Genomic DNA, 25,587 nt, shown 5'->3' on the forward strand with positions numbered 1-25,587 from the left:
TCCATTTCTCAAATGATTAGTGATGTTGAGCATCTTTTCATGTGCTTGTTGGCCATTTGTACATTTTCACTGGAGCAATGAATGCTCAAGTATTTTGTAGGATTCTTTATATAGTATAGATATTTTATATTCTTCATATGAGTATATTCTCAATACTAACCCTTTATCAGATATATGATTTGCAAATATTTTCTCCCATTCCATAGATTACCTTTTCACACTGTTGGTTGTGTCCTGTGGTGCGCAACAGTTTTAAATTTTAGTGTAGTCCAATCTAACTATTTTTTCTTTCGTTGCCTATACTTTTGATGTCATATCCAAGAGATCATCGCCAAGTCTAATGTCATGAAGGTTTACCTATGTTTTCTTGTAAGAGTTTTGTAGTTTTTAAGTCCTATGGGTAGGTCTTTGATACATTGTGAGTTAAGTTTTGTATATGGTGTATCTACTGTCATGTTTGCTGAGAGTTAACAATATGTAGCAGTGGCAACACAGAGCGGTTAAGAAAGGGACTTCTGGGCCGGCCCCGTGGCTCACTCGGGAGAGTGTGGCGCTGGGAGTGCAGCAGCGCTCCTGCGGTGAGTTCGGATCCTGTATGGGGATGGCCGGTGCGCTCACTGGCTGAGTGCGGTGCGGGCGACACCAAGCCTAGGGTTGCGATCCCCTTACTGGTCACAAAAAAGACAAAAAAAAAAAGGAAAGGGACTTCCATATTTCCACTCTTGGATTTTAGCCCCAAATATGTTTTTCGTCTCTTTCCCCAACAAAGACTTACCCCTAGCCATGAAAGAGGCCACAAAATGTAAGAAAACCAATGCAAAAATTTATATTTTATTTGAATTCAAAAAATTTAAAATTGCTTTCAAATTCAGTAAAGTACCATAATGCAGGACCCCCAGGGGGAAGCCTCATATACAGAGACAGATAAATTAAATGTATATACTGCAGACAAGCCAAGAAGGTGTGTAGATTACATATTTACAGCAGTTGATGTTTTCTGAAAACCATATTTATACATTTTATTACATTTACAAAAAAGGCTTCCACTACTGTTTACCTACAATAATGAAAAAAAATTTACACCTTTTTTCTTTCTTTTTTTGGTACTGTACAAACTTTGTATAATAAAAATATATCTCTGTACAAAAGATTTTTTTTGTTTTTGTTTTACTTTTTTTTCCTCATGGGATGGTGGTGGGGATATGGTGTGATTGGCAGGTGAAGGATATAATCTGCCCTGTTCCCTTCCAAGCCTCTGGAGGTGGAGAGAAAAAGCCAGAGGTGGGAGAGGGTGATGCACAGCAGAGTCCTCGGTATCCCACCAGCATGTGCTCCTTGGGCATCTCATGGGACTTCACAGGAGACACAGGGAGGGAGTGGAGGCAGGGCTGGGGGAGTCCACTGGGTGGTCTGAGAGGAATATAAGAAGGGAGAAGGGGGCAGCCAAAGAGCTTCCTGCACTTGTTTCCAGGGAAAGAAAGAGATGAGAGCGTGAGTGTGTTTGTCTGGATTGGTCCACTCCTGCCAAGCCCAGGGATGCCAAGTGCAGGCAGGGGTGGGCAGTCTTCATTGTATCGCTGGAAACTGACACCTCTCATTTTAGCCAATCTTAACATCAGTCAGATCTTTTAATTGTTCCAACCCAGAATTTGCCTAAGAATCAGGTGTCCCTGCCCCTCTATTCCCACACATTTCTATATCTGATTTCAATATGTGATATGAACATCTGAGGCCAGCATGTCGCACGTGCGCAGGTGCTTATGCCCATGGAGACCTTCCAGAGGACATAGAAAGTGGTTCTAAATGCTGTACTTTGATTCCTAAGTTCCTTAGCTTCCCAGCAGTACTCAGGCACAATATAATACCCAAGCACAATGAAACTGTCAAAATAAATCAAGCCCACTTGCAAGAAGCTGGAGAGTGTGACTTTCACTTACTACATTCTTTTGATTCAGGAGCTTCCAGGTGTTTTGTCTGCTATGGGCAGGGCCTGCTGGGAGCAGAGGTCTGGGTACTGGGTCCTTGCTGTGACGCTGCCCACGTGGAGAGAGCAGAGCCCAGATAGGACACATGGATGCCCTGCCTGGCATGCCAGACCTGGCCACAGAGCTCCTGTAGAGATCCAGTTCCTCCTCCCTGTCTTTGATGCCCTTTCTAGACCTAGGTTTCTGGCAGCTGGTGTTGTGGGCTTGGAGGTCAGACCGACTGGATTTGCATTCTGACTCTGCACTTACTCTCTGGCTCACGTCTCTTCAGCTTTCCGGGCTTCGGTTTGTTCACCTATAAACTGGGAATAATAAATCCTATGTTTTGTGTATAGACAAGAAATAATATATGTGAAGTGTCAGGCACAGAGAAGCAAGCCAGTATGCGGTGGTCATTATTTTGGGGGTCCTGGGGCAGGCTCACTCCCCTGTCCCTTCCAGCACTTCCCTGCTGCCTCCAGACCCGGCATCCCTGGCTGGGCACAGACTTGTTTGCTCTTCTCTGTCAGTGGACAGCCAGATTTGACCTTGGGCTCCTGGCCAGATTCCTGTCCTGCCTCCCCTCGACTCGCCCTTCTTTTCTAGTGCTGCCCAAGACCCAAATGACTTTTTAATTCACTTGGTTTAGAGCTCAATAAAATTATGTTTGAAAAAATAAAGAAATTAATTTCTAAACTGTTTTTGGAGGTTTCTTTCCTGCTCTTGGGGTAGTCCTGGCTGTCACTGTGCAGATGGGACTGTCCATCTGCAGATGGCTGGTTTCTGCGTACTGACCACCAGGGGAGGCATCCTACTAGTACATTCGCTGTGTCCTCGCACGTGGGACAGGCGGGGGCATGTCCGTCCCCTCTTCATCTCTTCTCTGTGTTTGTCAGGACAGGACATGGGATGTCTTTCACACACATTTCACTTTTGTTAAGTCTTTATGGTCTCTTCCACAGGATGTAAATGAAGGGTAGGGTTGTTGTGTGTGTGTGTGTGCACGTGCACGCTCAGGCCTGTACACACACACCGCACATCCACAAATTGCTTTGCTGTTTTAAATCCATACACTTCCTTCCTCCGTCTGCAGCTCCTCTTCCTTCGCTGCCGCAAGTCAGGGCATAGCGGGAGTCCCCTCCAGGGTGGTGGACGCAGATGGCGGCAGGGCGAGGGCCCAAGTCCCAGCAGTAGCAGATACAGGCAGAGAGACGGACGAAGATGGGCACTGGGCACTGTGCTCAGGGGGGCCTGTGGCCTGCCCCCTGGGGAACTGGGGACAAACAGATCACATCAGAGTTTGTAATAAAGCGAGGCAGTGGGTGGGGGTGGGGTGGGGAGCAGGAAGAGGCAAGAGAAAAAAGGCAAGGTAAAGATGGAGCACTGGGAAGAAGGAAAGAACAATTCAGTGCCTCCATCTTCATCTTCGATTTTTAATCCTTCCAAACTGGGGGTGGGGTATAGGTAGGGAATACGCACAGCAGGACACATTCTTCCAATTGTTGTCTGTTTCCCTTGCAGGACCGACTTATCCATTAGGCACAGTAGGCCCAGTGCCTAGGGGCCACTGCACTTTTAGGGGCTCAGGAAAATCTTTTAATTTTAGTTTCTTTCAAAATCAGAAGAAAAAATGAACATAATGGTAATAGACATGTAATAATAAATCCAGATTGGAATCTATCCATCTAACGCAGTTGTAAAGCATCGTTTGTAATATATATATTTTTTGATAGCAGAAGGCGGCATGAAAGTCATAACACAACCCGGCTCCCGTGCCCTCCACTCATGGACCCACAGGCCTCAACTACTTCCCTCTGTAGAGTTTTTATTTTAATTTCAACTGCTCTCGTTAGGCATCAGTTGACCTGACCATCTAGTCATCTAATCACTCATTTTGCACGTGTGTTTGTTCAGGGTGGTTGCTCGTGCAACCCCTCATGAGCCGCGCAGCACTTTCTCTGTGCCCAGCTCTGGCTGCAGGAGTTGGAGAGACACTGCTGGAGAGTTGTGGGACAGTGGCACTTGTGCACACCCTCATGAGCTGCACAGCACTTTCTCTGTGCCCAGCTCTGGCTGCAGGAGTTGGAGAGACACTGCTGGAGAGTTGTGGGACAGTGGCACTTGTGCACACCCTCATGAGCTGCACAGCACTTTCTCTGTGCCCAGCTCTGGCTGCAGGAGTTGGAGAGACACTGCTGGAGAGTTGTGGGACAATGGCACTTGTGCACACCCTCATGAGCCACGCAGCACTTTCTCTGTGCCCAGCTCTGGCTGCAGGAGTTGGAGGGACACTGCTGGAGAGCTGTGGCACAGCGGCAGTTCAGAGGCTCTGGCTGCTGGCAAGGGAGTGACGCTGACAGCTGCCTGGATTTGAACCACCAGCCCCAGAAGATCCAGTGGTAAAAGCATTGTGCACGTGGGCACCTGGGGCCGCATGGAGCCTGGTGTGGCACGAGGGTGAGGGTGTGTGTGGGTCACCGGACATTCTTGCTTCTTATACTGTTCAGTAATTCACGCAGTGACCCGAAGTGCACATTCATCACTATCACCTCTAAGGCCTGACATCTCTTTTTCTTTTTTGCTTTCTATTTGTGAGTTCTGAGTAGGAAAAAGTACACATTGAGCATAAAGATGAAAGCTCAGGAATCATTTTGACATGTTAAAATAATCTCAGTGGAATAATTTCTCCTCCTATCTAAACGTTTGTTTTGGAGAGATGTAAATGGATGGGAAAACTCTTAAATAAATTGTATCCAAAGTTGCCTCTATATGTTCTGAAACTTATTTATCTCTTTGCATATAAATTATCTTAATTAACATTTACAACTTTAAACTTTGATTTAAGGAACAGAAATGATTGAGAGGAAAAAAGTGGCCTCAAAGTGGGGAGGGGAGAACCGAGGGAGCATGTGAAGTGCCTCGTGAACTAGCCGCGTGGTTCTGGACTCAGGCTGAAGTCACGCTGTCAGGGACCGGCAGTCAGTGTTCAGCAGATGGAGACTTTATAACGACTGTCTGGCCAGGAACATCTGTTGCATGCACTGCCATAACTAGGAGCATGGGAAGGGAGAGCTGAAACTAGCCTTAGGGTTTGGCTGATGACCCACCTGACAGACTTTCCTTAGCCTGGCTGGGACCCCTGCCTCCCTAGGCTCTGTGACTTTTCTCTCCAGAGCCCTCCAGCCCTGGCTAGGCTAAGTGGCAGGAGGTACCTGAGAGATGGCACCTGCCTGTCCCAGAGAGTGGGATGAGACACTGTGCTGGGAGGGGAGCAGCTAGGATATCTTGTTGGGGCAATTCCTGAAGGTTCCCGGGTCCTAGAGGAAGAGGGTGTCATCGAGGGAGGACACGGTGAGGAAGAGGTGATGCCTTTCAGATTTGTCATCTCCCTGGTGAGCCTGTTGGACATGAGAGCTCACGTGTGTGTGTGTCTGTGTGTGTGTGTGGCAGTGTACACTTGTGTGTGTGTCTGCCCCTCTGTCCATGTAACAAGGGACTCGGACCAATGAGGGATTGTGTCAGCCTGTCAAAGAGCCTATGCTCTTTGTGATGGTTAATTTTATATGTCAACTTGCCTAGGCTATGGTGCCCAGTTGTTTGGTCAAACGCAGGTCAAATGTTGCCGGGAAGATCCCTTGTATATCTCTATATAGTTGTATAGCTATAGATATGTATGATGATTCTTCAAAAAGTTCATGGAAAGATTCATATTATCTTTTAATTCTATTTTCCACAAACTTTAAAAAGTATCCTTTTATATATATCGCTCTATATAAAGATGTACAGATGTATATGTTGTGTGTATAGTGTGTATATATACACAATATACCCACACACACACACATAAACATGAGGGATCTTCAAAAAGTTCACGGAAGGATTTGTATTATCTTTTAATTCAATTTTTCCACGAACTTTTTGAAGTACACTCACATATATGCATCTCTATATATCTATACATATCTCCAGAGACTGGCCTTGACCCAGAAGATATATATTTTTTTCTCCTATTGCTTCTGCTTCTCTGGAGAGCCCTGACTGATACTCTCTCCCTGGATACACTGCAAGCCCAGTGGTTAAGAGCACAGTCCCCAGAGCCAGCCAGCCTGGGATTAGATTCTGACCCCACTGCTTATCTGTGTGACGTTGGTCAGGTTAACCAGTTTTTCTGCACCTCAGTTTTCTCATGTTCGATGGGATCCTAATAGCACCTACTTCACAGGTGGGGTAGGGGTTCAATTAGTCACCTCTGCAAAGTGCCCAGCTCAGAGCCTGGCACCCAGTCATACCCAGCGCACTGCCCTTCTCTTACTAGATGTGTCTGTGGTGGTGTGTGTCTCCATGTTGTGGGGCACCTGTGCATGCACAGACACCTGTCTGTCCATCACGGCCTGTCTGCCTCCCACACTTCCATCTCACCGGCTGCTGGAGGCGGGGCTCTCTGTGGCGGTGGCAGTGGCAGCCAGGCCTGGTGGCTATACTGCTGTACACACTGTGCTGACTGTGAACTCCGCCTCGCTGGCCATGATGTCTGTGGGCTGGATGTTGCGGTCATACATTGGGTTCTCAAATGTGGCTCGAACATTTGTGTTCTCGTGGCCGGCATAGCCATTGAAAGGGACTTTGGGTCTTCTCCTGGAATAACAGAGAGAGTGACCATGGCATAACAAGAGAGAGAGACAGGGAGACTCAGGGGTCCTAGGGGGAGCAGAAGGGAGAGAGGGAGGCTCGTTCTTCCTTTCAGAAGGTTGCAGTGCTCCTGAGCCAAGAAGGCTCAGGGTGTGCTTGGGCCGGGGATAGGCATGGAGCCCGTTGTGTCACCTCCCGGCCCACGGCTCCACTGTACCTGTGCTTGTAGAGATACAGCACAAAGCCTGCAATGATGAGGGCGATGAAAGGCACCAGGATGGCGGCTGCCACGGAGCTGCTGTTGGAAGCAAAGTGGCGGCCGATGGACTCGGGATCTGACTCCAACAGCCTGAGGTCTGTAAAGTCCCAAAGCATAATGCTCAAGTCACAGAGACGCAACCTGAGGCATACGGTCCCTGCTGGCTACCTGCCCCCACCGCACACTCTTGGGAAGGGTGGCTGTGGCTCGGGCTATCACCTGTCCCCCCCCAACACTCAGACACTCCCAGTAGAAGGCCCCACGTGCTTTTGCCTCCTGCTGATCAGACCGGAGCCAGAGGGTTGTGTTCAGTCCTGGGGAGGACAATCCGCAGAAGAACCTGAAACTGTGTCTCTGAATAAAATGCAGAGAGGGTGCAGCCCTTTAGAAGTTTCTAAACTTCTTTTGGCCATAGAAGCCTTTCACCAGATGGAACATGTGAAGATGGAACTGCTCATTGAAATGGGGGAGCGGAGCTGAAGTTTCTCCTACTGGAGGGTCTCCCTCCTCCCCCCCGGGCCTCCCCCACAGACTGGGAGGACTCGGAAGAACACAGTTAGACTCTGCGGCCCCTTCTAAGTGCCCACCTTACCGAGGGGCCTGGGGCTCTGAAAGGGGATGGCTTTGCCTGAGGGGACAGAAGTCGGTTGTGGGGCCCCACAGGATCCCTGATTTTCTGAGGTCTTCCCAGTGTGCAGGGGTGCGGGCCGGGGCACTGAATCAGGTATTGGAAGAGAGAGGTCACAGTGCACACAGCTCATGAGGCAGGCTAGGGCAACCCTGGGGAGGAGCAGTGTGACCTGGGAACGACAGGGAGGCAAGTTCTGCTTAACACAGGGAGACACTTTCTGGAGGTCAGAGCTGCGACAAAGTGCAATGGACCACCTTGGCAGGCAGGGGCCCTGGGGACAGCAGCGTCAGGGTCCGGGGTGCAAAGCTGCCTCTTGAGAGCCCGCGGGTGCCTCCTGTCTCTCTGCGCACTACTTCAGAGAAGCCAGGACCATTCCTCCCTCGTCAGAGTCTGAGGCTGGGCACCCAGAGGCTGTGGCTCAAGGCCAGCCTCTGCAGCGAGGACATTTGACACGGATGCTGTGAGGCACGCAGGGTAAAGATGCTGGGGAAGAACAAAGGAGGGAAGCCTCCCGGAGGCTCAGTTTCCTCATCTGTGAAATGGGGACAGCAGTACTGGTGCTCTCGGACTGCACTAAGGAGGAAAGAGCGTCACAAGTGAGGGCACCCCTAAGGACCCCGAGTTGGAATGCTTCAGGATGTCTCTGTTCTTTGAGACAGAGGTGACTCCTGGGGGCAGCCAAATAGTGCTGCTGGGGGCTGTTTTGAAAACCCAATGTCCCTTAAGTTGGGAACTCTCAACTGAAGGGCTGAGTGTGATACTGTCTGGCAACAGTTGAGTGTGCAACGTATGAGTGTGAAATGTTGAGGTTGTATGCTCGATTCTGGAGAGATATCCCACAGCTTTTGTCAGAATCTCAAGTGTCCCTGATCCGAAAAAGGCTAAGAACCCCTGTCCTAGACTGTTGAATGTCACCAATCCTCTCCCCCAGTACCCACAGTTTCTCTCCCACCCCCATGAGTTCATATTTCCAAGGAACAAATACTAGTTACCAAGTCTTTGAAAGCCGAACTGCCCAAAGCCTTCTTGGCCTTTCACAGAGCCTTGGTAGATGAAGGTGCCTCCGGAGGACTCTGAGGAGACCTGTGATGGTGGGCAGCAGAGAGAACAAGATGGAAGGCATGCCAGAAGGATCCAGAACTCCCGCTGGCCAGGCCAGAGACACACTCATAGGTACATGCTGCAGACAAGCTTGTGCCACCCACCGACTCATTTCTCCAACACACAGACATTTGACAATCTGCCCACCTCCAGGTAAGGGTGGAGCATGACTGACATGCTGGGGGTGGGACGGGGGCACCAACTACTTGTATGAGTAGAATCTACTCAATCTGCCTGTGCCTCAGTTTCTCATTTTTAAATGGGAATAACAACAGTACGTATGTCATAGGGTTGTAGTGAGGATTAAATGAGTTAATATGGACAAAGCACTTAGAACACCTAATTAACAGGCCTTAGATAAGTGTGAGCTATTATTACTGTGATGAAAAACTGACTTTTGGAGCATCATGGGACAAACAGAACCATTAAAATGTACCTAGCAGACTTAAAGTCCTTTGGAAACTTTGTCACAGTTCAATAGCTATTTAATTTTCGTGGCTGGGAGGGTTGTTGGAAATAACTATTCCCTGTTCCCTCTGCCACCATGCCTCCATGATGCCCACGTGACAGACAAAAACACTCAAACGTGTAGCCTGTGGCTTTGGCCACGGAGGGCCAGCTTTGGGGATGCTTATGCTACTGGTGTCCCTTCTGACCCTTCTCCACCCACGCTCCATTCCTGGGGCCCCCTCTGTCCAGCATGTTCCTGGCTGACCTCCCCACCTATCCTGGCCATAGAAGAGGCCCCGATGGCTGTTCTGTCACTCTAGGCAGTTGCTCTGGCTGCTCCTGGCCCTCCAGAGCTCCGCTCTTGTTTTGCCCTTGCCTGCACTGTTAGAGCCATGTCCCAACTTTGACCCTGGTTCAACCCTCCCAGCACGGAGAGTCTCCTGTTCCTGCACAGCTTTTGGACTGCTACTATAGAAGCTGGCCCGTACTTGGATGCCCAAGGGAATCCACAAGGTGCCTATAGGAACACCAAGGAACTAGCAATATGTGCCAGCCCCTGGAGAAGCCACTTGGTTCTCGTAATGTGCTTATAAAGCAAGGCCACTAAAGCCACAGTCTTCCACCAGCTAGTCTTGTCCATGAAGATGCACTGTGACTCCTCAGCTTCTCTGGCTCACCATGATCATTTGCTCCTTCCTATCCTTCTTCTAGCTCCAGCAGTCCAAGACTGGGAAGCTGAGGATGTAGTAGGTGATATTATGCTCAACTCCTCTACCTGTGAGCTAGGAAGATAAGGGCAGAGGAGCATCCCTGGGGACTTGGCTTCCCCCTCAAGAATACCCTAGAATGCAATAAGTCTTTCTTACAAGGGAATGCAAGAGAGTCCTGTCTCTTTTCCATGTTCTGGTCTCTCAAGCTGTGATAAGTCACCCACAATCTGCATCCTCAAATGTGAGCCGCTGTTCAAGGTAGTCACGTGGGACTTAGCACCTTTTCCTGGCTTCCACCGGCCACACCACCACCAGCTTGCTCATGTGCACACCTATGCCCCTGACCTCCAATCTGCTGCTCTCGAACAGCAGAGCTTACTCCACCTCTCAGATGTGGTGGCCCTTTGGACTCTGAGTCTTCTGGCACTTTTTATCTTTTCCTTTGCCCACTTCATTAGCAGATGAGGACTCCCTTGCTCCCAGTCCTGGCCCCACAGAAAACCTCCCAAGTTTCCATGTTGATCCTAGGAGTTTCCACACCCTTCTGTCCTCCTTTTCCCTGCCCGGGGTTCTGGGAAGGAGGACGGGGCAGGGCACGAGATCAGTTTGTTGAACTTACATGCCCATCCAAAGCCCAGTGGTCATCTTTGAACTTATTCACAAAGATCTCCACCGGCCCTGTAATCTGGTAAACCTGGAGCAGAAGATGGAAATCTTCCTTCTTGTAATTTCCTGGGAAAAACAAGTTTGGAAGGTACATTTGAAAGATCTGGGAAAATTTCAAGATCCAAATTTGTGGGTATGTGAGTGTGAGTGTCTGCGTGGAATATCACGTGTAGATGTTGATATAAACATTCCCTGCATACCTACAAGTAGGCAAGTATGGTGTTGCATCTGAGTTTGTGTACACAGCACATGAGTATATGCAAGAATGTGCATGTGTGTGTTGATAAACAACCAGACTACTGGGCTGAGATTGTGATCCTGTTTATACATGCACATGTGAGAATACGATCTGTGTAATCTGTTCATTAATGCATGGGCATGTTTACAGTTCGGTGGGTGCAGGAATGCATGAAGGCATGTACATGGGAGTATGTGAATGTGTTTATGACTACGTGTGACATCAAATGAGTGATGTGACCCTGTAGCTGTGTGTGTGTGCATGTGTGACTGAGTGGGTACGATTGTATGTGCGGTTGTGTATTAATGTGTTCGTTCATTCACTCATGTATTCCTTTATCTATCCATCTTCAATGAACACTTGTTTTCTAAGATATTTAGTTTTCATGATTATAAAAACATTGAAAATTGGGGAAATTCTGGAAAATGCAGAGATGCATAAAGAAAAAAATCTCTCTGATTTCAACACTAAGAAATAACCACTGTTAACGTTTTGGTATGAATACTTGCAGTTTTCTTTCTTAATATAAGTTTTTCCTTTGAAAAACTAGAATCATATTTTAAATGGATTATAATGGGTGCATTTCCCCCCAAATTGGCGTAATATTTTATCCAGCAGAGATACTATAATTAAAATACCCATTTCTTTATTTTGGGGAAATTTTCTATGCCCAGTTTTTATGTAATACAAATGGCCATGTAATGTAAACATCCTTTATTCACAAATGTCTAACTTCCTCCAGATCAATTTCTTATGATAAAAATTGTTAGAAATATAATTAGTGGATTTAATGATTTTTAACATCTTGATATAAATTCTCAAATTGTTTTCTAGAACTGTACTATTTTATTCTTTGGCCATCACTGCTGAAGCTGACCAGCACTAAGGTTTATTACCTTAAAAAACTCTGAGTTGATAAGTGGAAAATGACATTTTGTGTTTACTTTTATTTTTTTGATTACTGCTGAAAAATATTTTTCCTTATGTTTATTGATTGAACTTTGGCTTCTGGGAATGTTCAGCCCCTGTTTTTGGTTCACCTTTAGGGATATCGGTCTCTTTTCTTTTTGTTTATAACAGTTTACATATTCAAGTTATTAATATTTGTCATCTAACCATTTCCATTTAGTCCATGGTGCTTTTTTCATACAAAGATGTGTAGACCCTCCCTCCTCCTCTGATCACCAGACAATTCTAAGCCTCACAGGACAGTATAATGCAATGACATCAGACACATCTTTGCAAAGCGTGTGTGCCCATCCCCCTCACCACCTGCCCTGCTTTCAACAGAGGTGGCCTTCTCCTTACCAGCTAAGTGCAGCTCCACACCACTGTGGTCTATCATGGTGGCGTTGACCTTGCTGCTGGCAACCTGGAAGCCAGTCACTCTGAGCATGGCCGGCTGCTTCTTGCCCTGGTACTCATAGGCCCCTTTCCACAGGGAATTCTTGGCAAAAACATCCCCAGGAACTAGAGGAATTGAGAAACTGATGTGAGAGGAACTTTGTGCTGGTAGAATTGGGGCCACCTGATGACAGATTGTTTCCTTTTCCCCAACATCTAACACGTGGGGAGAGTTGTAGAGTGCTCTGACCCTCTTGTGATCCTCTCGTGTCTCAGAGTGGACAGGTGGCAGAACTGAAATCTGTATTGCAGGATTATTCACTATAGCCAAGACATGGAAACAACCTGAGTGTTCATCAATGGATCAATGGATGAAGAAAACGTGGTATATATAAACAATGGAATACTATTCAGCCTTTAAAAAGAAATTCTGTCATCTGTGACAACATGAGTGAACCTAGGAAGATGTTACGCGAAGTTAAATAACCCAGGCACAGAAAGACAAATACTGCGCATGGAATCTAAAAAAGGTGAAACTCAGAAGTAGAGAGTAGAATCATGGTATAGAAGCTGGGGTGGGGGAGAGGAGGAGATGTTGATAAAGGGTACAGAGTTTCACTTTTACAAGGGGAATAAGTTTCAGTGACCTATTGCACCACTTGGTCACTGTGGTTAATGATAGCGTATTGTATATTTCAAAATTGCAAGGTTTTAAACGTTCTCACTGTGAAAAAAATGATAACTAGGTGTGGAGATGGATATGTTAATCAGCTTAATTTAATCATCCCACAATGTACACATATCATAACATCACATTGTACCCCATAAATAGGTGCATTAATTATAAGTCAATTAAAAATAAAACATAAAAAAAAGAAAAGAGAGGGAGGAAACTAGAAGGATGACAGAGAAGAGGAAAAAAGGACAGAAGTGGTTTAAAAGATGGAGAAAGGGAAAAGAGAGAAGGGAGAGAAAACCAACCTGTCAGTAAAGTGTGGTGGACAGGAACATGGGCTAATAAGTCAGACAGATCTGGATCCTAATCTTAGTTCTGTCACTTAGTTGTTTGATTATGTGCAAGATCCTCAACTTCCTCACTTGTACAGGCCACACCTGTAGTTCTGTAAGTGGGGGCCTTCCCACTACCTCATCAGTTTTACTGTAGGGCTCAAATGATCTAAAGTTACAAGTTGTATGTTGCACAGAAGCACCCAATGAGTGGTAGCTACTGGGTTGTTATTTATCTTTATAGTAATTCTCTAAGGCAAGTATTATGATCTCTATTTTACCAAAAGGTAAATGGAAGCTCAAGAGGTGAAGCTCATTTGCTCAAGGCCACAGCTAGTCAGTGACCAAAATGGCACTCAAACTGAGTCTGTGATGTCAAATCTAGTTTTGTCTCCCATATAACACACATGCTAATGTGCTAAATAAAAGTAGAAGGTTCAAAAAAGGACGTGAGAGTCTATAATAATTTTGCATTGGTCAGGCCACACCTGTAGTTCTGGATGTGACACTTTGAAAGACACAGGACCTGTCTTAAGAATGCAACCATTTCCAGGAAGCTCTTTGGGCTGGACCTGGTCTGTGTGTCTGTTTGACCACATACTGGCCAGTCCTGTGCCAACAGGGGCTGCGATAATTAATGGTTCCAGAGCTTGCAGCTCTGGACATGCTTTTGGAAGGCCCTGGCTCTCTCTTCTGGATGAGGCTCTGGCTCTCTCTTCCTTCAGGCTCACTTCCTCCTGAAGTCTGCTTGGGGTTGGGAGGTGGGTGGGGAAATCTGTCTGCGTCTACAGATAGTTTTCATGCCCTTCCACTGGGTGCTCAGCAACTCACATACATGTTTCTGGCTCACAAGATGAAGCAAGAAATACAAATTTCTTGAGCCAATGACTTGGACAATATGTACCTGAGACTTGAGTGAGTGGTGGCTCCCGGGCAGTGTTGATGGGTCTCCCACTGGGCCGGACCTCTGCTGGGGAAAGAGAATGGAAGAAAAACAGGTTCAGCTTCTGGTTCACACTCTATTGGAAAAATAATGGCCACCTTTCTGCCATTAGGTTGATGGGTTCTCTGAGATCTTGCTTTGGACTTATCTTCTTAGGCCAGGAAGTGGACTGCTTTGATGGTCTAGTGATGATATGGACCCCTTTCAGAGTAATAAAATACAAAGAATTACAAAGAAAATCGATTATATTAGTTACAGTTATTAAAATTTTAAACAAGGCACTGCACTACGAGATAGTTGTGCACACGATTCTTCATTACTGCATTAAATAACAGGATCTAACAGCAAGTCTAGTAACTACCATAATCTTGAAGTAGTCAGTAATATAAAAAAATATTTCATAATATTGGTAGCAATTGTAATATAATACAAAAATCTCTGCAATTTCTACTGGTGACCAAGTCACAGGTGTTGCCGATGCTACTATGGGTTGTCTACACACAAAATCAAAGGAAATGCTAAATTTCAGTAAGAGGTAGAGGAAAATAAAGATGTATATTTTCCCACCCTAGTGCACAGATCCCCTGAATGCTTCTGTTGAGGACTTTGGATTAAAAAGTCCTATCCTTGACTCTACTTTCCTTCCAGATGCCTTGCACAAAGGAGACCTTCCACCATCAAAATGAACTCCTTAAGCATTGGTGGTGGTTTCAGTGGAGTGCACCCCTCCCTTGGAGTGATGGTATTAAGACTGAAAAGCCCTCACTTGCCAGTGAGGCAAAAGTAGAAGCTTTGGGCCTGAGGCAGACAGCCTAGGTTCAGGTCCCAGCAGTGCCACTTAATGACTATGTGACCTTGACTAGGCACTTCGCCACTCAGAGTCTTTATCCTCTCATTTGAAAAGTGGAAAAATACTAAAATGTACCTCAAAAGTCTATGCTGAATGAATGAGGTTATGAACATGAAAGTCACAGTCAGTAAATATTACTGTTTTTTCTTCTTTTGCAGAGAAACAACAGAAAATCTGCCTTGTCACCAAGTAAGGGCAGAATCCCTGAAGGGGCGGGATAGCACAGAGTTTTAGCAAACCCCCTTCAGCTCTGGAGGTCAGCTTATGCCTATGTATACATAAAGCTGTGGAGACATTTTCCAGTGACTCAGTGAAGGTATACTTCTGAACAGAATGCTTTCATTGTCTCAGGTTTTGTAAGATGAAGGGAGCAAAGAGAGAGAAAGCATTTTGTGTGCCAGTCACTTATTTGTGTTGTCTCATTTACTTCCGCTTTCAAAATTGTGAAGTAGGGATTATCGTCTCCATTTTACAGAAGAGAAACTTGTTGAGAGGCAGGGAGGTGAAGGGACTTGCTCAAGATCACACAATAAGGGGCTGAATTGGGACTCAGCTGCATCTAAAATATTTTACATTTTAAAATTCAAGTATCTGTAACAGCATAAAAAAGAATAACATACTTAAGAATAAATGTAACCAAAATAGTACAAGATTTGTACACTGAAGATTATAAGACATCACTGAAAGAAATTAAAGGTCTAAATAAATGAAAAGACATCCCATGTTCATGGATTGGAAAGATATTGTTGAGATGGTAATACTCCTCCAACTAATCCACAGATTCAACACACTTCCTGTCAAAATCCCAGCTTCTGTTTTTTCAGAAATTGACAAACCAATCCTAAAATTTATTTAAAAATAAAGGGGACCCAGAATAGACAAAACAATCTTGAAAAAGAAGAATGAAGTTGGAAGGCATAAGGATAGTCATCTAGGTCAATGGAACAGAATGGAGAATCAGATATAAACTCATACATTTATGGTCAAATGATTTCTGACAAGGATTGTAAGAGAATTCAATGATGGAAAGAATAGTCTTTCCAACAAGTGGTGCTGGGACAACTGGATATTCACATGCAAAAGAACAGATTTGAACTCGAACCTAATACCATACAAAAATTAACTCAAAATGGATCAAAGACATACATTTAAGAGCTAAAACTATAAAACTTCCAGATGAAAACATAGGCATATATCTTTGTGACCTTGGGTTAGGGAAAGCTTTTTTGATGACAGCAAAAACATAAGCAACCAAATAAAAAAAAATAAACAGATAAATTGAATTTCATCAAAATTAAAAACCTTTGTGCTTTAAAGGACATCAACAAGAAATGAAAAGATGACCCACAAAATGGGAAAAAATATTTTCAAATCATGTATCTTATAGTGTATTCTAGATACATAAAGAGCTCTCATAACTAAACAATAAAAAGACAACCCAATGGGCCGGCCCGGTGGCGCACTGGAGACTGCGCCGCTTGGGAGCGTGGTGGCGCTCCCGCCGAGGGTTCAGATCCCATGTGGAGACCAGTTCCCGCTCACTGGCTGAGAGTGGTGTGGCCACAACCCCGAGTGTTGTGATCCCTTTGCCGGTCCCCGGTACGGGCGCGACACTGAGGGTTGCAATTCCGTTACCGGTCAGTAAAAAAGACAAAAAGGAAAAAAAAAAAAAACGACAACCCAATTTAAAAGTGGGCAATAGATTTGAATAGACATTTCTCTATAGAAGATATACAACGGCTAACAAACTCATGAAAAGGATGCTCAGCATCATTAGCCATTAGGGAAATGTAAATCGAAACCACAGTGACACAGGTAACGAAAAGTAAAAGTAGACAAGTGGGATTATAGCAAACAGCAAAAGAAACAATTAAGAGAGTTAAGAGACAGCCTACAGAATGGGAGAAAATATTCACAAAGCATACATCTGACAAGAGGTTAATATCTAAAATATGTAAGGAGCTCAATAGTAAGAAAATAAATAATCTGATTAAAAAATGGGCAAAGGACCTCAATAGACATTTCTCAAAAGAAGACATACAACTGGCCAACAGCTATATGACAAAGTGCTCAACATCACTAATCATCAGGGAAATGCGAATTAAAACCACAATGAGACATCACCTCACACCTGTTAGAATGGCTGTTATCAATAAGATGAAAGATAAGGGTTGGCAAGAATGTGGAGAAAGGGGGGCCTTGTACACTGTTGGTGGGAATGTAAATCAGTACACCATTATGGAAAACAGTATGGAGGTTCCTCAAAAAATTTAAAATAGAACTACCATAGGATGCAGCAATCCCACTTCTGGGTCTATACCCAAAGGTTACTATGGACCAAGGAAAAGGGGAAAAGAGAAGTTATTGTTTCACGAGTACACAGTTACTGTTTGGGATGATGAAAAAGTTTTGGGAATGGACAGTGGTGATGGTGAACATCGTGAATGTACCTAATGCCACTGGACTGCACAGTTAACATTTTTTTTTCCTTTTTGTCTTTTTTTCGTGACCGGTAATGGGATCGCAACCCTCGGTGTTACGCCCGCACCATGCTCAGCCAGTGAGCAGACTGGTCTCTATATGGGATCCGAACCCTCGGCGGGAGCGCCACTGCACTCCCAAGCGCCGCACTCTACCGAGTGCGCCACCGGGCCAGCCCACACAGTTAACATTTTAATCACAATGATTTAATTCCTTTAACTTGTTAAGACAAGTGAACAGCCATGATGTTGATGGGGGGATGGGGAGAGGGAGGGGGAAAGAGGAATTGGTAAAGGGACATGAAAAATCAACTACATTGTATATTGATAAATTAAAATAAAAAAATTAAAAAGAAACAAAGTTAAGATTTTGCTATAAAAAAAAATAAAATTAAAGCACAGCAAGGTGCTTTGTGAATAAAAAAAACCCAAAAAACCTTTTATTTTATGTGTATCTTACCACAATAAAAACTTGGATAATAAATGTACTTTAAAAAAGAAACTTTATGTGGAAAACAAATATTACTTTCCATAAATTAAAAAATATACAAGAATTCATACAATGAAAATAAGACAATGTTATTAAATTATAGCTCTGATACAGGCTCTGACCCTGAAGCCTCTCTCTGAAGTGCAGGATAGCAAAGGAGTTAAGAGCATAGATCCGCAAGTTAGACCATCGAGGTTTGAAACGTCAGCTCTTTCCTTTACCAGCGGGTGACCTTGGACTCATCACTCAACTTCTCTGTGCCACAGTTCCCTCATATATTAAATGGGGGTACAAGCAGCACCTGCCTCATAGGGTGATTGTGAGGATTAAGTGAGTTAATACATACAAAGTGCTTGGGACAATGCCCGGCACCTGTAAGAGAGAGTTCAATGCTATTCCAGCACCAAGATGATCCTTTATCCATGATCTGTTCACTTAAGCCTGGACTCAGGCATCACCTTCACCAGGAAGCCTTCCCTGACTTCTCCCCTCACTCCCGAGGCTGAATGAGCACCCTTCCTCCTCATTCCCACAGCACTCAGTGCATCTCTATGTTCCTCAAGGTACTCTCATGTCTGATAACATGTCTGTCTTCCCCCGTGTACTATAAGCTCCTTTAGGGCAGGGTTGTGTCTTTCACCTCTGAATCCCCTGTGCCCAGCACAGGCATGGTGCAGTGATAATGCTCAATAAATAGAATGAATGAAGAAAGAGCTTTCCTCTGCCTGATGATTAAGTATAATCCTGTGAGACTGGGTTTAAGTTCAGGCAGAAGGCAGCAAAATAAAACTTCGGGTGGGTTTAATATGTGTCTCTTTAGACTGCTCTGTTTTGGTCTCCTCGAGACTCAACACCTCAGAAAATCAGAAACAGGATTCAGCTCCTGGAAATCACATTTCTTCCTTCTCTTCTGCCCTCTTTCAGCTCAAGCTCAGCTGTCACCTTTGGCCTCCCACCCTGGAGAGGTTCGCCAGGTGGGCACACTCACCCAGGCAGATGGGGGGTTTGCCTGTCCAGCTGCCATCTGCTTTGCAGGTGCGGTGCTCGGAGCCACCCTTGAGAGAGAAGCCCTCCTGGCAGGAGTAGATGAGTGTGTAGCCCATGGAGGGCAAGTCCAGGGCTCCGACGTTGGCATGGGTTGGCGTCTCTGGCTGCTTGCAGTGGTGTGCTGGACGAGAGGAAAGACTGTTGGACCTGAGGAGATTAGGGTCTGCAGGGGGCCTCTTCGACCACTCCCCTGTTCCTAGATGGAACATTCCCTTCCTTTCTCTTATAGGCCCTTTCACGCCCAGCACCCCCTCCCCAATTTCCTACCCCAAACCCAGGCTCGATGTCGATAGGAATGGCCAAGATGGAGATCACGTGAATACTGGCTTGGCCAGGGGGAGCCTAAACCTGCAGCACTTTTCCTGAGGAAAGAAGGAGTAATTATGGTCAAAAGCCTAAAATCTCCACCTGAGGCCACCTGGCCTTGTAGTTGTTAGTTTTTCTGCCACTAGAAAGTTTTTTGCTTGCTAAGGCATAAGGATTGGTTTCAAATATCAGAAAGGCTTTTGTGGGGAGATGTCTTCTGTGAGGCCCCAAGGGGTAAGGACTACAGAGACTGGCATCGGTCTAGATGAGAAGTTGCGAGCTCCCTGACATTCTGAGCTTTCGAGCATGTCCTGGATGCCCAGCTGGGGTAAGAGGAGTTTTCCCGGGGTGGCAGTGAGTCTGCACTCACGGACACAGTCAGGTGGGGTTCCGCTCCAGGTCAGGTTGGGGAGGCAGGTCCTGGTGGTGGAGCCCTGAAGCAGGTAACCTTTTTGACAACGGAAAAGCACTGTGCTTCCCACCTGTGCAAGGACAGAAGGTCCCACTGTCACCTTCCATCCAGCAATGCTTCATTCTTCTTCCTTTGACCCAACTCCTGGCCCTGCTGCTGCCTCTGCCTGTAGCACTCCTCTCCCGCCTCTCTGCCTGGTTAAATCTCATTTATTCTTAGAGGCAGCTGACATCTTGCCTCCTCCATGAGGCCCCTCCATCTGCCCCTGAGCTGGACAGATGCTGTTGCTGCACATATTACACACTGCTACAGTAGACAGAGCGCCTGCAATTCAGAGTCAGAAGACCCTGCATCTGAGTTCAGGCTTCCACATTTACTCACTGAACGACAGGCAGGCTGCATGAAACTCTAAACGTCGGTCTTTCTATGTATAAAGTAGGGATGACTGTCCCTGCCACAACTACACTGGAATGTTGTGATACTCAAAAGTGACGGTGGATTTGACAGCATGTTATAGAATGTGAAGAACAGTGCAAGATATACTTATTACTTGTGTGTCCCTTTCTTCTATGAAACTGTGTGTTCCTTAAAAATGGAAGACTTGTCTCCCTTACAGATGTGGCCCCTGTAGGACATGGCACTGTGCTTTGTAAATATCTGTTGAGCGCAATTGCCGTGCTCCCTCCAGCCCTCCCTTTGCTGTTTTGTTCCCCACGTTTGCCCTCCACTAGCTCCTCACTGTCTGACTCAACGCTCCTGCAACCACCAGCTCACAACCTCTCCCTCTCCAATCCACTTGGTGCAATGTGGCCAGATACTCGTGTGCTGCTGTTACCTATTGGAGCAAATTTGGATGCAATGTGCAGCTCTTAATTTTCACTGCCTTCCTCCACACCCAACCTGCTTCTCTCTCTGGTGCCATCGTCTGATTCAGCAAACGGTACCTTTATCCACCCAGCTGTGCAAATCAAAAGCCTCAAGTTGCCTTTGATCCCTTTAGCCCCTCAATCCAACCGGTCAACAAGTCCTCTTGGTCCGACCTACAAAATGCACCCTGAATGCTCCACTTCTCTCTGCCTGCACTGTCACTGCCCTCACACAATGTCACACTCACCTTTCACCCAAGTCACAACAATAGTGTCTTACTTATCTAACTGCTTCTATTCTTAACCCTCTGTGATTCATTCTCTCCTCAGCAGCCTGAGTTATGTTTCAAATGATGAATCAGATTGAGTTGCCTTCCAATGACAGTTATAAAATCTGAAATACTTATCATGCTCAAGGCCCTGTGTGACCTGGCCCATGCCTGCCTCTTTGCAAAAATTACTGTGTGATATTTGATGCATACAAAAGAATACATGGAACGTGAAGTGTAGTAATAAAATGGAAACCTGAAGTTGAGTCCGCCAGACAGCTTAAGAGCTGGAACATTAGGGACACAGTTTTAATGATCTCCTTCTCTGCTCCACCTCAGCTCTCCTCAGTGGTAACCACTATCTTGAATTTTGAGTGTTCAATTTCTTTGCCTTGTTAAAAAATAATTCTATCACACACGTGTACACATATATTTCTTTCTTTCTTTTTTTTTCCTTTTTGTCTTTTTTTACTGACTGGTAACAGGATCGCAACCCTCGGTGTCGCGCCCGTACTGGGGACCGGCAACGGGATCGCAACCCTCGGTGTTGCGCCCGCACCGCGCTCAGCCAGTGAGCGGGAACCGGTCTCCACATGGGATCCGAACCCTCGGTGGGAGCGCCGCCGCACTCCCAAGCGGCGCACTCTCTGGTGCGCCACCGGACCGGCCCATACACATATATTTCTAAACAATTTAATACATTTTTACTGGTTTTAATCTTCATAAAAATAGTGTCATACCACCTTTATCACTCAACACTATGTCTTAAGATTTATCCATGTCACCTAGAGCTGTGGTTCATTCATTTTCCCTGCTGTATAATAATTAATCGTGTGACTATACCCCATTTTTCCTCATTTCTTGGTAACATGTGCAAGAGTGTCTCTGGGGTATATTTCCAGGAGTGAAACTTGTGGGTCATAGAGTGTATGAATGTCTAACTATACAAGCCAGTGTCAAGGTGTTTTGCAACCCAGCCCAGCTCTTCGACTTCATTTCCTCCTCACTCACGATGCTGCAGACTTGCTGGCTGGCCTGCTTTCTAGTCCCCACCCTGCTGAGCACTTCCCTGCCTCTGCACAACTTTGCCCTGCATAGGGCTGGCCCTTCTAATCATGGAAGCCCACAGTTCAAATGTAACTTCAGAGGGCTCTTCCCTAAACCCCCTTCTTAAAATAGCAATCCACCCTGTTCACACCTCTTTCTATCACTCTGCGCAGTGTTCAGCACTCTCAGAAGTTATCTTTTTTGTTTGTTCATTGTCATCAGCCGGGCAGCTCCATTAGAGCAAGAGCCTAGCCTGTCTTGTCTCTACTGTCTTCCTAGTACCTAGAAAAGTTCAAGGCTGTAAATATTTGCTGGGTAAGTACAGGCAGAGTGAATACATCACATTGCTTGACTAGATCCCAGCCTGTCATTTCCAGGTTATTCCCTGATATGTATTGTACTGGGAACTGTCCTGCCTTGAACACACCTGCACTTTCCTGCTCCCCATCTCTGTTCAGAGTTTCCCACCCCAGGCTGTCCAAATCCTCTCCCTCTCCCAGAGCTCATCCTGAGATATGTCTGCGGGGCCTGCGTCTTGGTGGGATGGGCACACGGATGGACCTGCCCCACTGTGGCACTTGCTGCTCCCACCGAACCTGTGTTTGTGGGTAGGGTATGGGTGCCTTGTCTGTCTCACTCATTTCTTTATTTCACAAATGCCCTGCCCCAATGACTGGGGTTGCTGGAAGTGTTCGTGGAACTAAATGCCACATGTCCCACATTAGCTCCTTTCATGGATGTCAATGCCTTCCTGTTTCTGGTGGGTGATTCTGTGGAGCATGGTTCAAATAGGCAGAGTGCTTTCTGTCTCTGGTTTCCAAGGTCTCGTACTCCCCTAGTGCTGTCCCAGAGAAGGTCCCTGGGTCTTCTGATGCTGACAGTAACAAGAAGAGACAGGAGGTAGGAAGGCCCAGTCTTCGCTGACCCCATTACCTGGTAGCCCTGGGAACTGTTCTGTGTCCCAAACTGTGGCACGCCAGGATCTGCACACATGGTCAGTGTCGGATCTGGATCACCAAAACAAAGACACAGACCATATTATCATAAGCTTTCACTGCCTTGGCTCACTCTGAGAAATAGGTGCAGGGAAGAAAACAGTACCACAGCCTGACTTCCCTGCCTTGTGAGATCTCCACCTGAATGACAGCCCTGGCTGACAGATTCCCTGGAGCACATTAGCTTTGGCTACTTTGCATCCTGCTCCAAGATGCTCAGAGGAAGAGGATGTGGCCCTTTTGCAGATGAGACCACAGGAAAGACAGGGAAGTCATCTTGGTTCCAAAAGAAGGGATGTCCCAGCCGGGACATTCCCTCCCCAGATCACTTCTCACCTATGCAGCTGGGCTGGGTGCCACTCCAAGTCCCATCTGACTGGCAAAACCTTCGTGGAGAGCCCACCAGCACCAGAGGGGGAAGGCAGGAGTAGGAGACCGATGACCTGTAGGAGAAGCCTCGGTCCTCTCTCCTCCCATGGGGTGGGACACCAGGATCTCCGCAGAACACAGCTGGGAAAACAATGGAGAAAGGCAGGCCCACGTTGCTTTCTAGAACTCAGGCTGCCACTCCCCAGCCCACCTTTGCTCTTTGTACATTTCCCCTCCTGGTTTTGCTTGAACTCTGGGAACCAGGCAGCCGAGGTAAGTGCTTACACCTGCCTCAGTGCTGCTGCTGCTAGGTGCTTCCTTTCCTTTCCACACTCAAAATGCTTATTAGTAATCATCCAAGTAATGAATAGAAAGTTTAGAATACTGAAAATGAAAATAAATAAAAGTAAAAAGCCCTACAATCCTACTACCCAGAACTTTTTTTCCATTTTCACGCACATTCCTGTCTTGGTTCAGTTGTGTGTAAGCTCGTGCACGGCTGCAAACCCAAAGTCCATGTGATCGTGAATCTTGCTTCATTCACTTAATATTATCCTGTAAACATTTTCCATGTTTATGACATCATTATCATTTATTGGCTACACAATTTTGCAATGGGTGGTTGTACCGTAATTACAGTTTATCATAAACCTTATAATCAGGCGTTTTCTATTATTGTAAAGTTACATATGACTTTTCTTTCACTTGTATTATTTTCTTAGGAGAATTTTCTAGCAGTGGACTTATAACCTTTAAAGGCTTGAGTGTATTCATAGATCTTGATGAGTACTGCCAAATTTCTTTCTTAAGGGTGAGTATTTATGCTGTGGTGGGAGGTATATGAGCATGCCTATTTCATGCAGGTCGTGTTAACATCAGAGAGTATCATTCAAAACTGACTACCAAAGGCATAGCTTCCCCTGACACTTCTTCAAACATCTCTTTATGCTATGATGTGAATGTGTGTGTGTGTGTGTGTGTGTGTGTGTGTGTGTGTGTGTGTGTGTGTGTGTGTGTGTGTGTGTGTGTGTGTGTGTGTGTGTGTGTGTGTGTGTGTGTGCATGTACAAAGAGTTGTGAGGTTCATAATCATATGCAAAATAAAATGGAAGCTGGACCTGCAGCCTATGCCCTGGAAGCTGGGGAGTCTAGGCTGACCAATTAGAAGTCAGTTAAACGCCCAGTTGAGGAGAAATTACCAAACCTAGGAAGAGGCAACTTAACAAGAATATGAATGGTTAACAAGTAAAGAAAGAGCAGCTCGCCTTTCTAATAAGCAATGTGATGCCAACTAAAGTAACTATACGTCTTTTAAAACTCCTCAGGCTGGTAAATACTTTAAAAAATTGGCGAAATCCATTGTTCTTGAAGGTGTGAATCAAGAAACATTCTCATAAACTGGTGGCAGGAATGTAAATTAAGACACTCTTTCTAGAAGACAGTTTGGCAACACGTGTCAAGAAGTACAGTATGCCTGCCTGTTGGCCCAGAATTCTCTCTCCTAGGACTTTACCACAAGATTAAAGAAAGGTTATTTGCAGGGATATTAATTGCGGAACTGCTTCTAACATGACTAAACTAGAGATAACCTAAATTCATCACCAATAGGGGAAGATTAAACAAGCTGTGGTATCCACAATAAGGAAATTCTGTAAAGCCATTAAAAATGATGATGTGTAGGCTAGTATGTATTGCTAGAGAAAGGTGTTGATGGAAAGGTGTTGTTGGTGGCCTGCCAATGAGTACAAATTATGAAATAGTATGCACGGCATGATCCAATACTATTATAGACAGTTGTATACATATGGCTATATATGCAAAATGCATAGTGCTCCATGTGGAGGCATAATCAAAAGCTTAACCATGGTTATCTTTGGGAAGCAAAGGTTCAAATGATTTTTACCTTCTTCTTTGTATTTTCTAATATAGTCCACAATACATTGTTCAAAGGCAATTCTGCTGTTTCTCAAGAGGTAAAGCAAAGTTGCTGAGTCCAGACTCAACCCTGAGATTTGCTACCTTCCTAATGATTCCCTGGTGGCATGCGAAGGTCTGAGGGGTTAACCGTGCACCAAATGCTTGTGTCTACTGTTGAGGTGCTGGCCCTAATCTCTCCTAAAATTCTCAAATTGAAGTAAATTTTCAGAGATACCCAAACAGTGTCATGAATATGTGAAGAGTTTTCGAAGGATTAGATAAATGCCAGGTAGAAAGAAAAAATAGGTCCTACTGTTTGTCCAAAGCAAGGGAATAGAGAAAATATTTCAGAGCCCATTCATGGGGTGTGACAAGAATAAGTGACCTGGAACCTGCTTCTCTGGAGACGTCAGTGAGGAACGAGGCCTGGAATGGATTTGGGGCTCTTCAGGAAACAACTGGGCCAGGTGGATAGGAAATAAAAAAATTTCTATAAATTTTATAAATAAAAAAATCCAGAAAATTGCAGGTCCTCCAGAAGTCTTTTTTTTTTTTTTTTTTTTTTTTTTTTTTTTTTTTTTTCCGTCCGGCCCAGGG

General features: G+C 45.5%; 1 protein-coding gene across 1 annotated transcript in view; it reads right to left on the reverse strand.

Moving 5' to 3' along the window:
• Nucleotides 1-803: 803 nt before the first annotated feature.
• Nucleotides 804-25,587, reverse strand: part of CSMD2 (CUB and Sushi multiple domains 2) — a 122,166-nt gene continuing 97,382 nt past the window's right edge. Inside the window, exons 35-45 of the mRNA XM_008585596.1 lie at nt 23,042-23,215; nt 22,644-22,717; nt 19,487-19,598; nt 18,752-18,931; nt 13,905-13,967; nt 11,957-12,118; nt 10,364-10,476; nt 8,476-8,566; nt 6,811-6,949; nt 6,384-6,599; nt 804-3,237 (exon numbers count right to left, since the gene is read on the reverse strand). Of these exons, the coding sequence (XP_008583818.1) occupies nt 6,440-6,599; nt 6,811-6,949; nt 8,476-8,566; nt 10,364-10,476; nt 11,957-12,118; nt 13,905-13,967; nt 18,752-18,931; nt 19,487-19,598; nt 22,644-22,717; nt 23,042-23,215 (1,268 nt within the window). The 3' untranslated portion in view covers nt 804-3,237; nt 6,384-6,439. The remainder of the gene's footprint in view (nt 3,238-6,383; nt 6,600-6,810; nt 6,950-8,475; nt 8,567-10,363; nt 10,477-11,956; nt 12,119-13,904; nt 13,968-18,751; nt 18,932-19,486; nt 19,599-22,643; nt 22,718-23,041; nt 23,216-25,587) is intronic.

This window comes from Galeopterus variegatus, unplaced genomic scaffold (genome assembly GCF_000696425.1).
Source record: "Galeopterus variegatus unplaced genomic scaffold, G_variegatus-3.0.2 Scaffold3628, whole genome shotgun sequence".
NCBI lineage: Eukaryota > Metazoa > Chordata > Mammalia > Dermoptera > Cynocephalidae > Galeopterus > Galeopterus variegatus.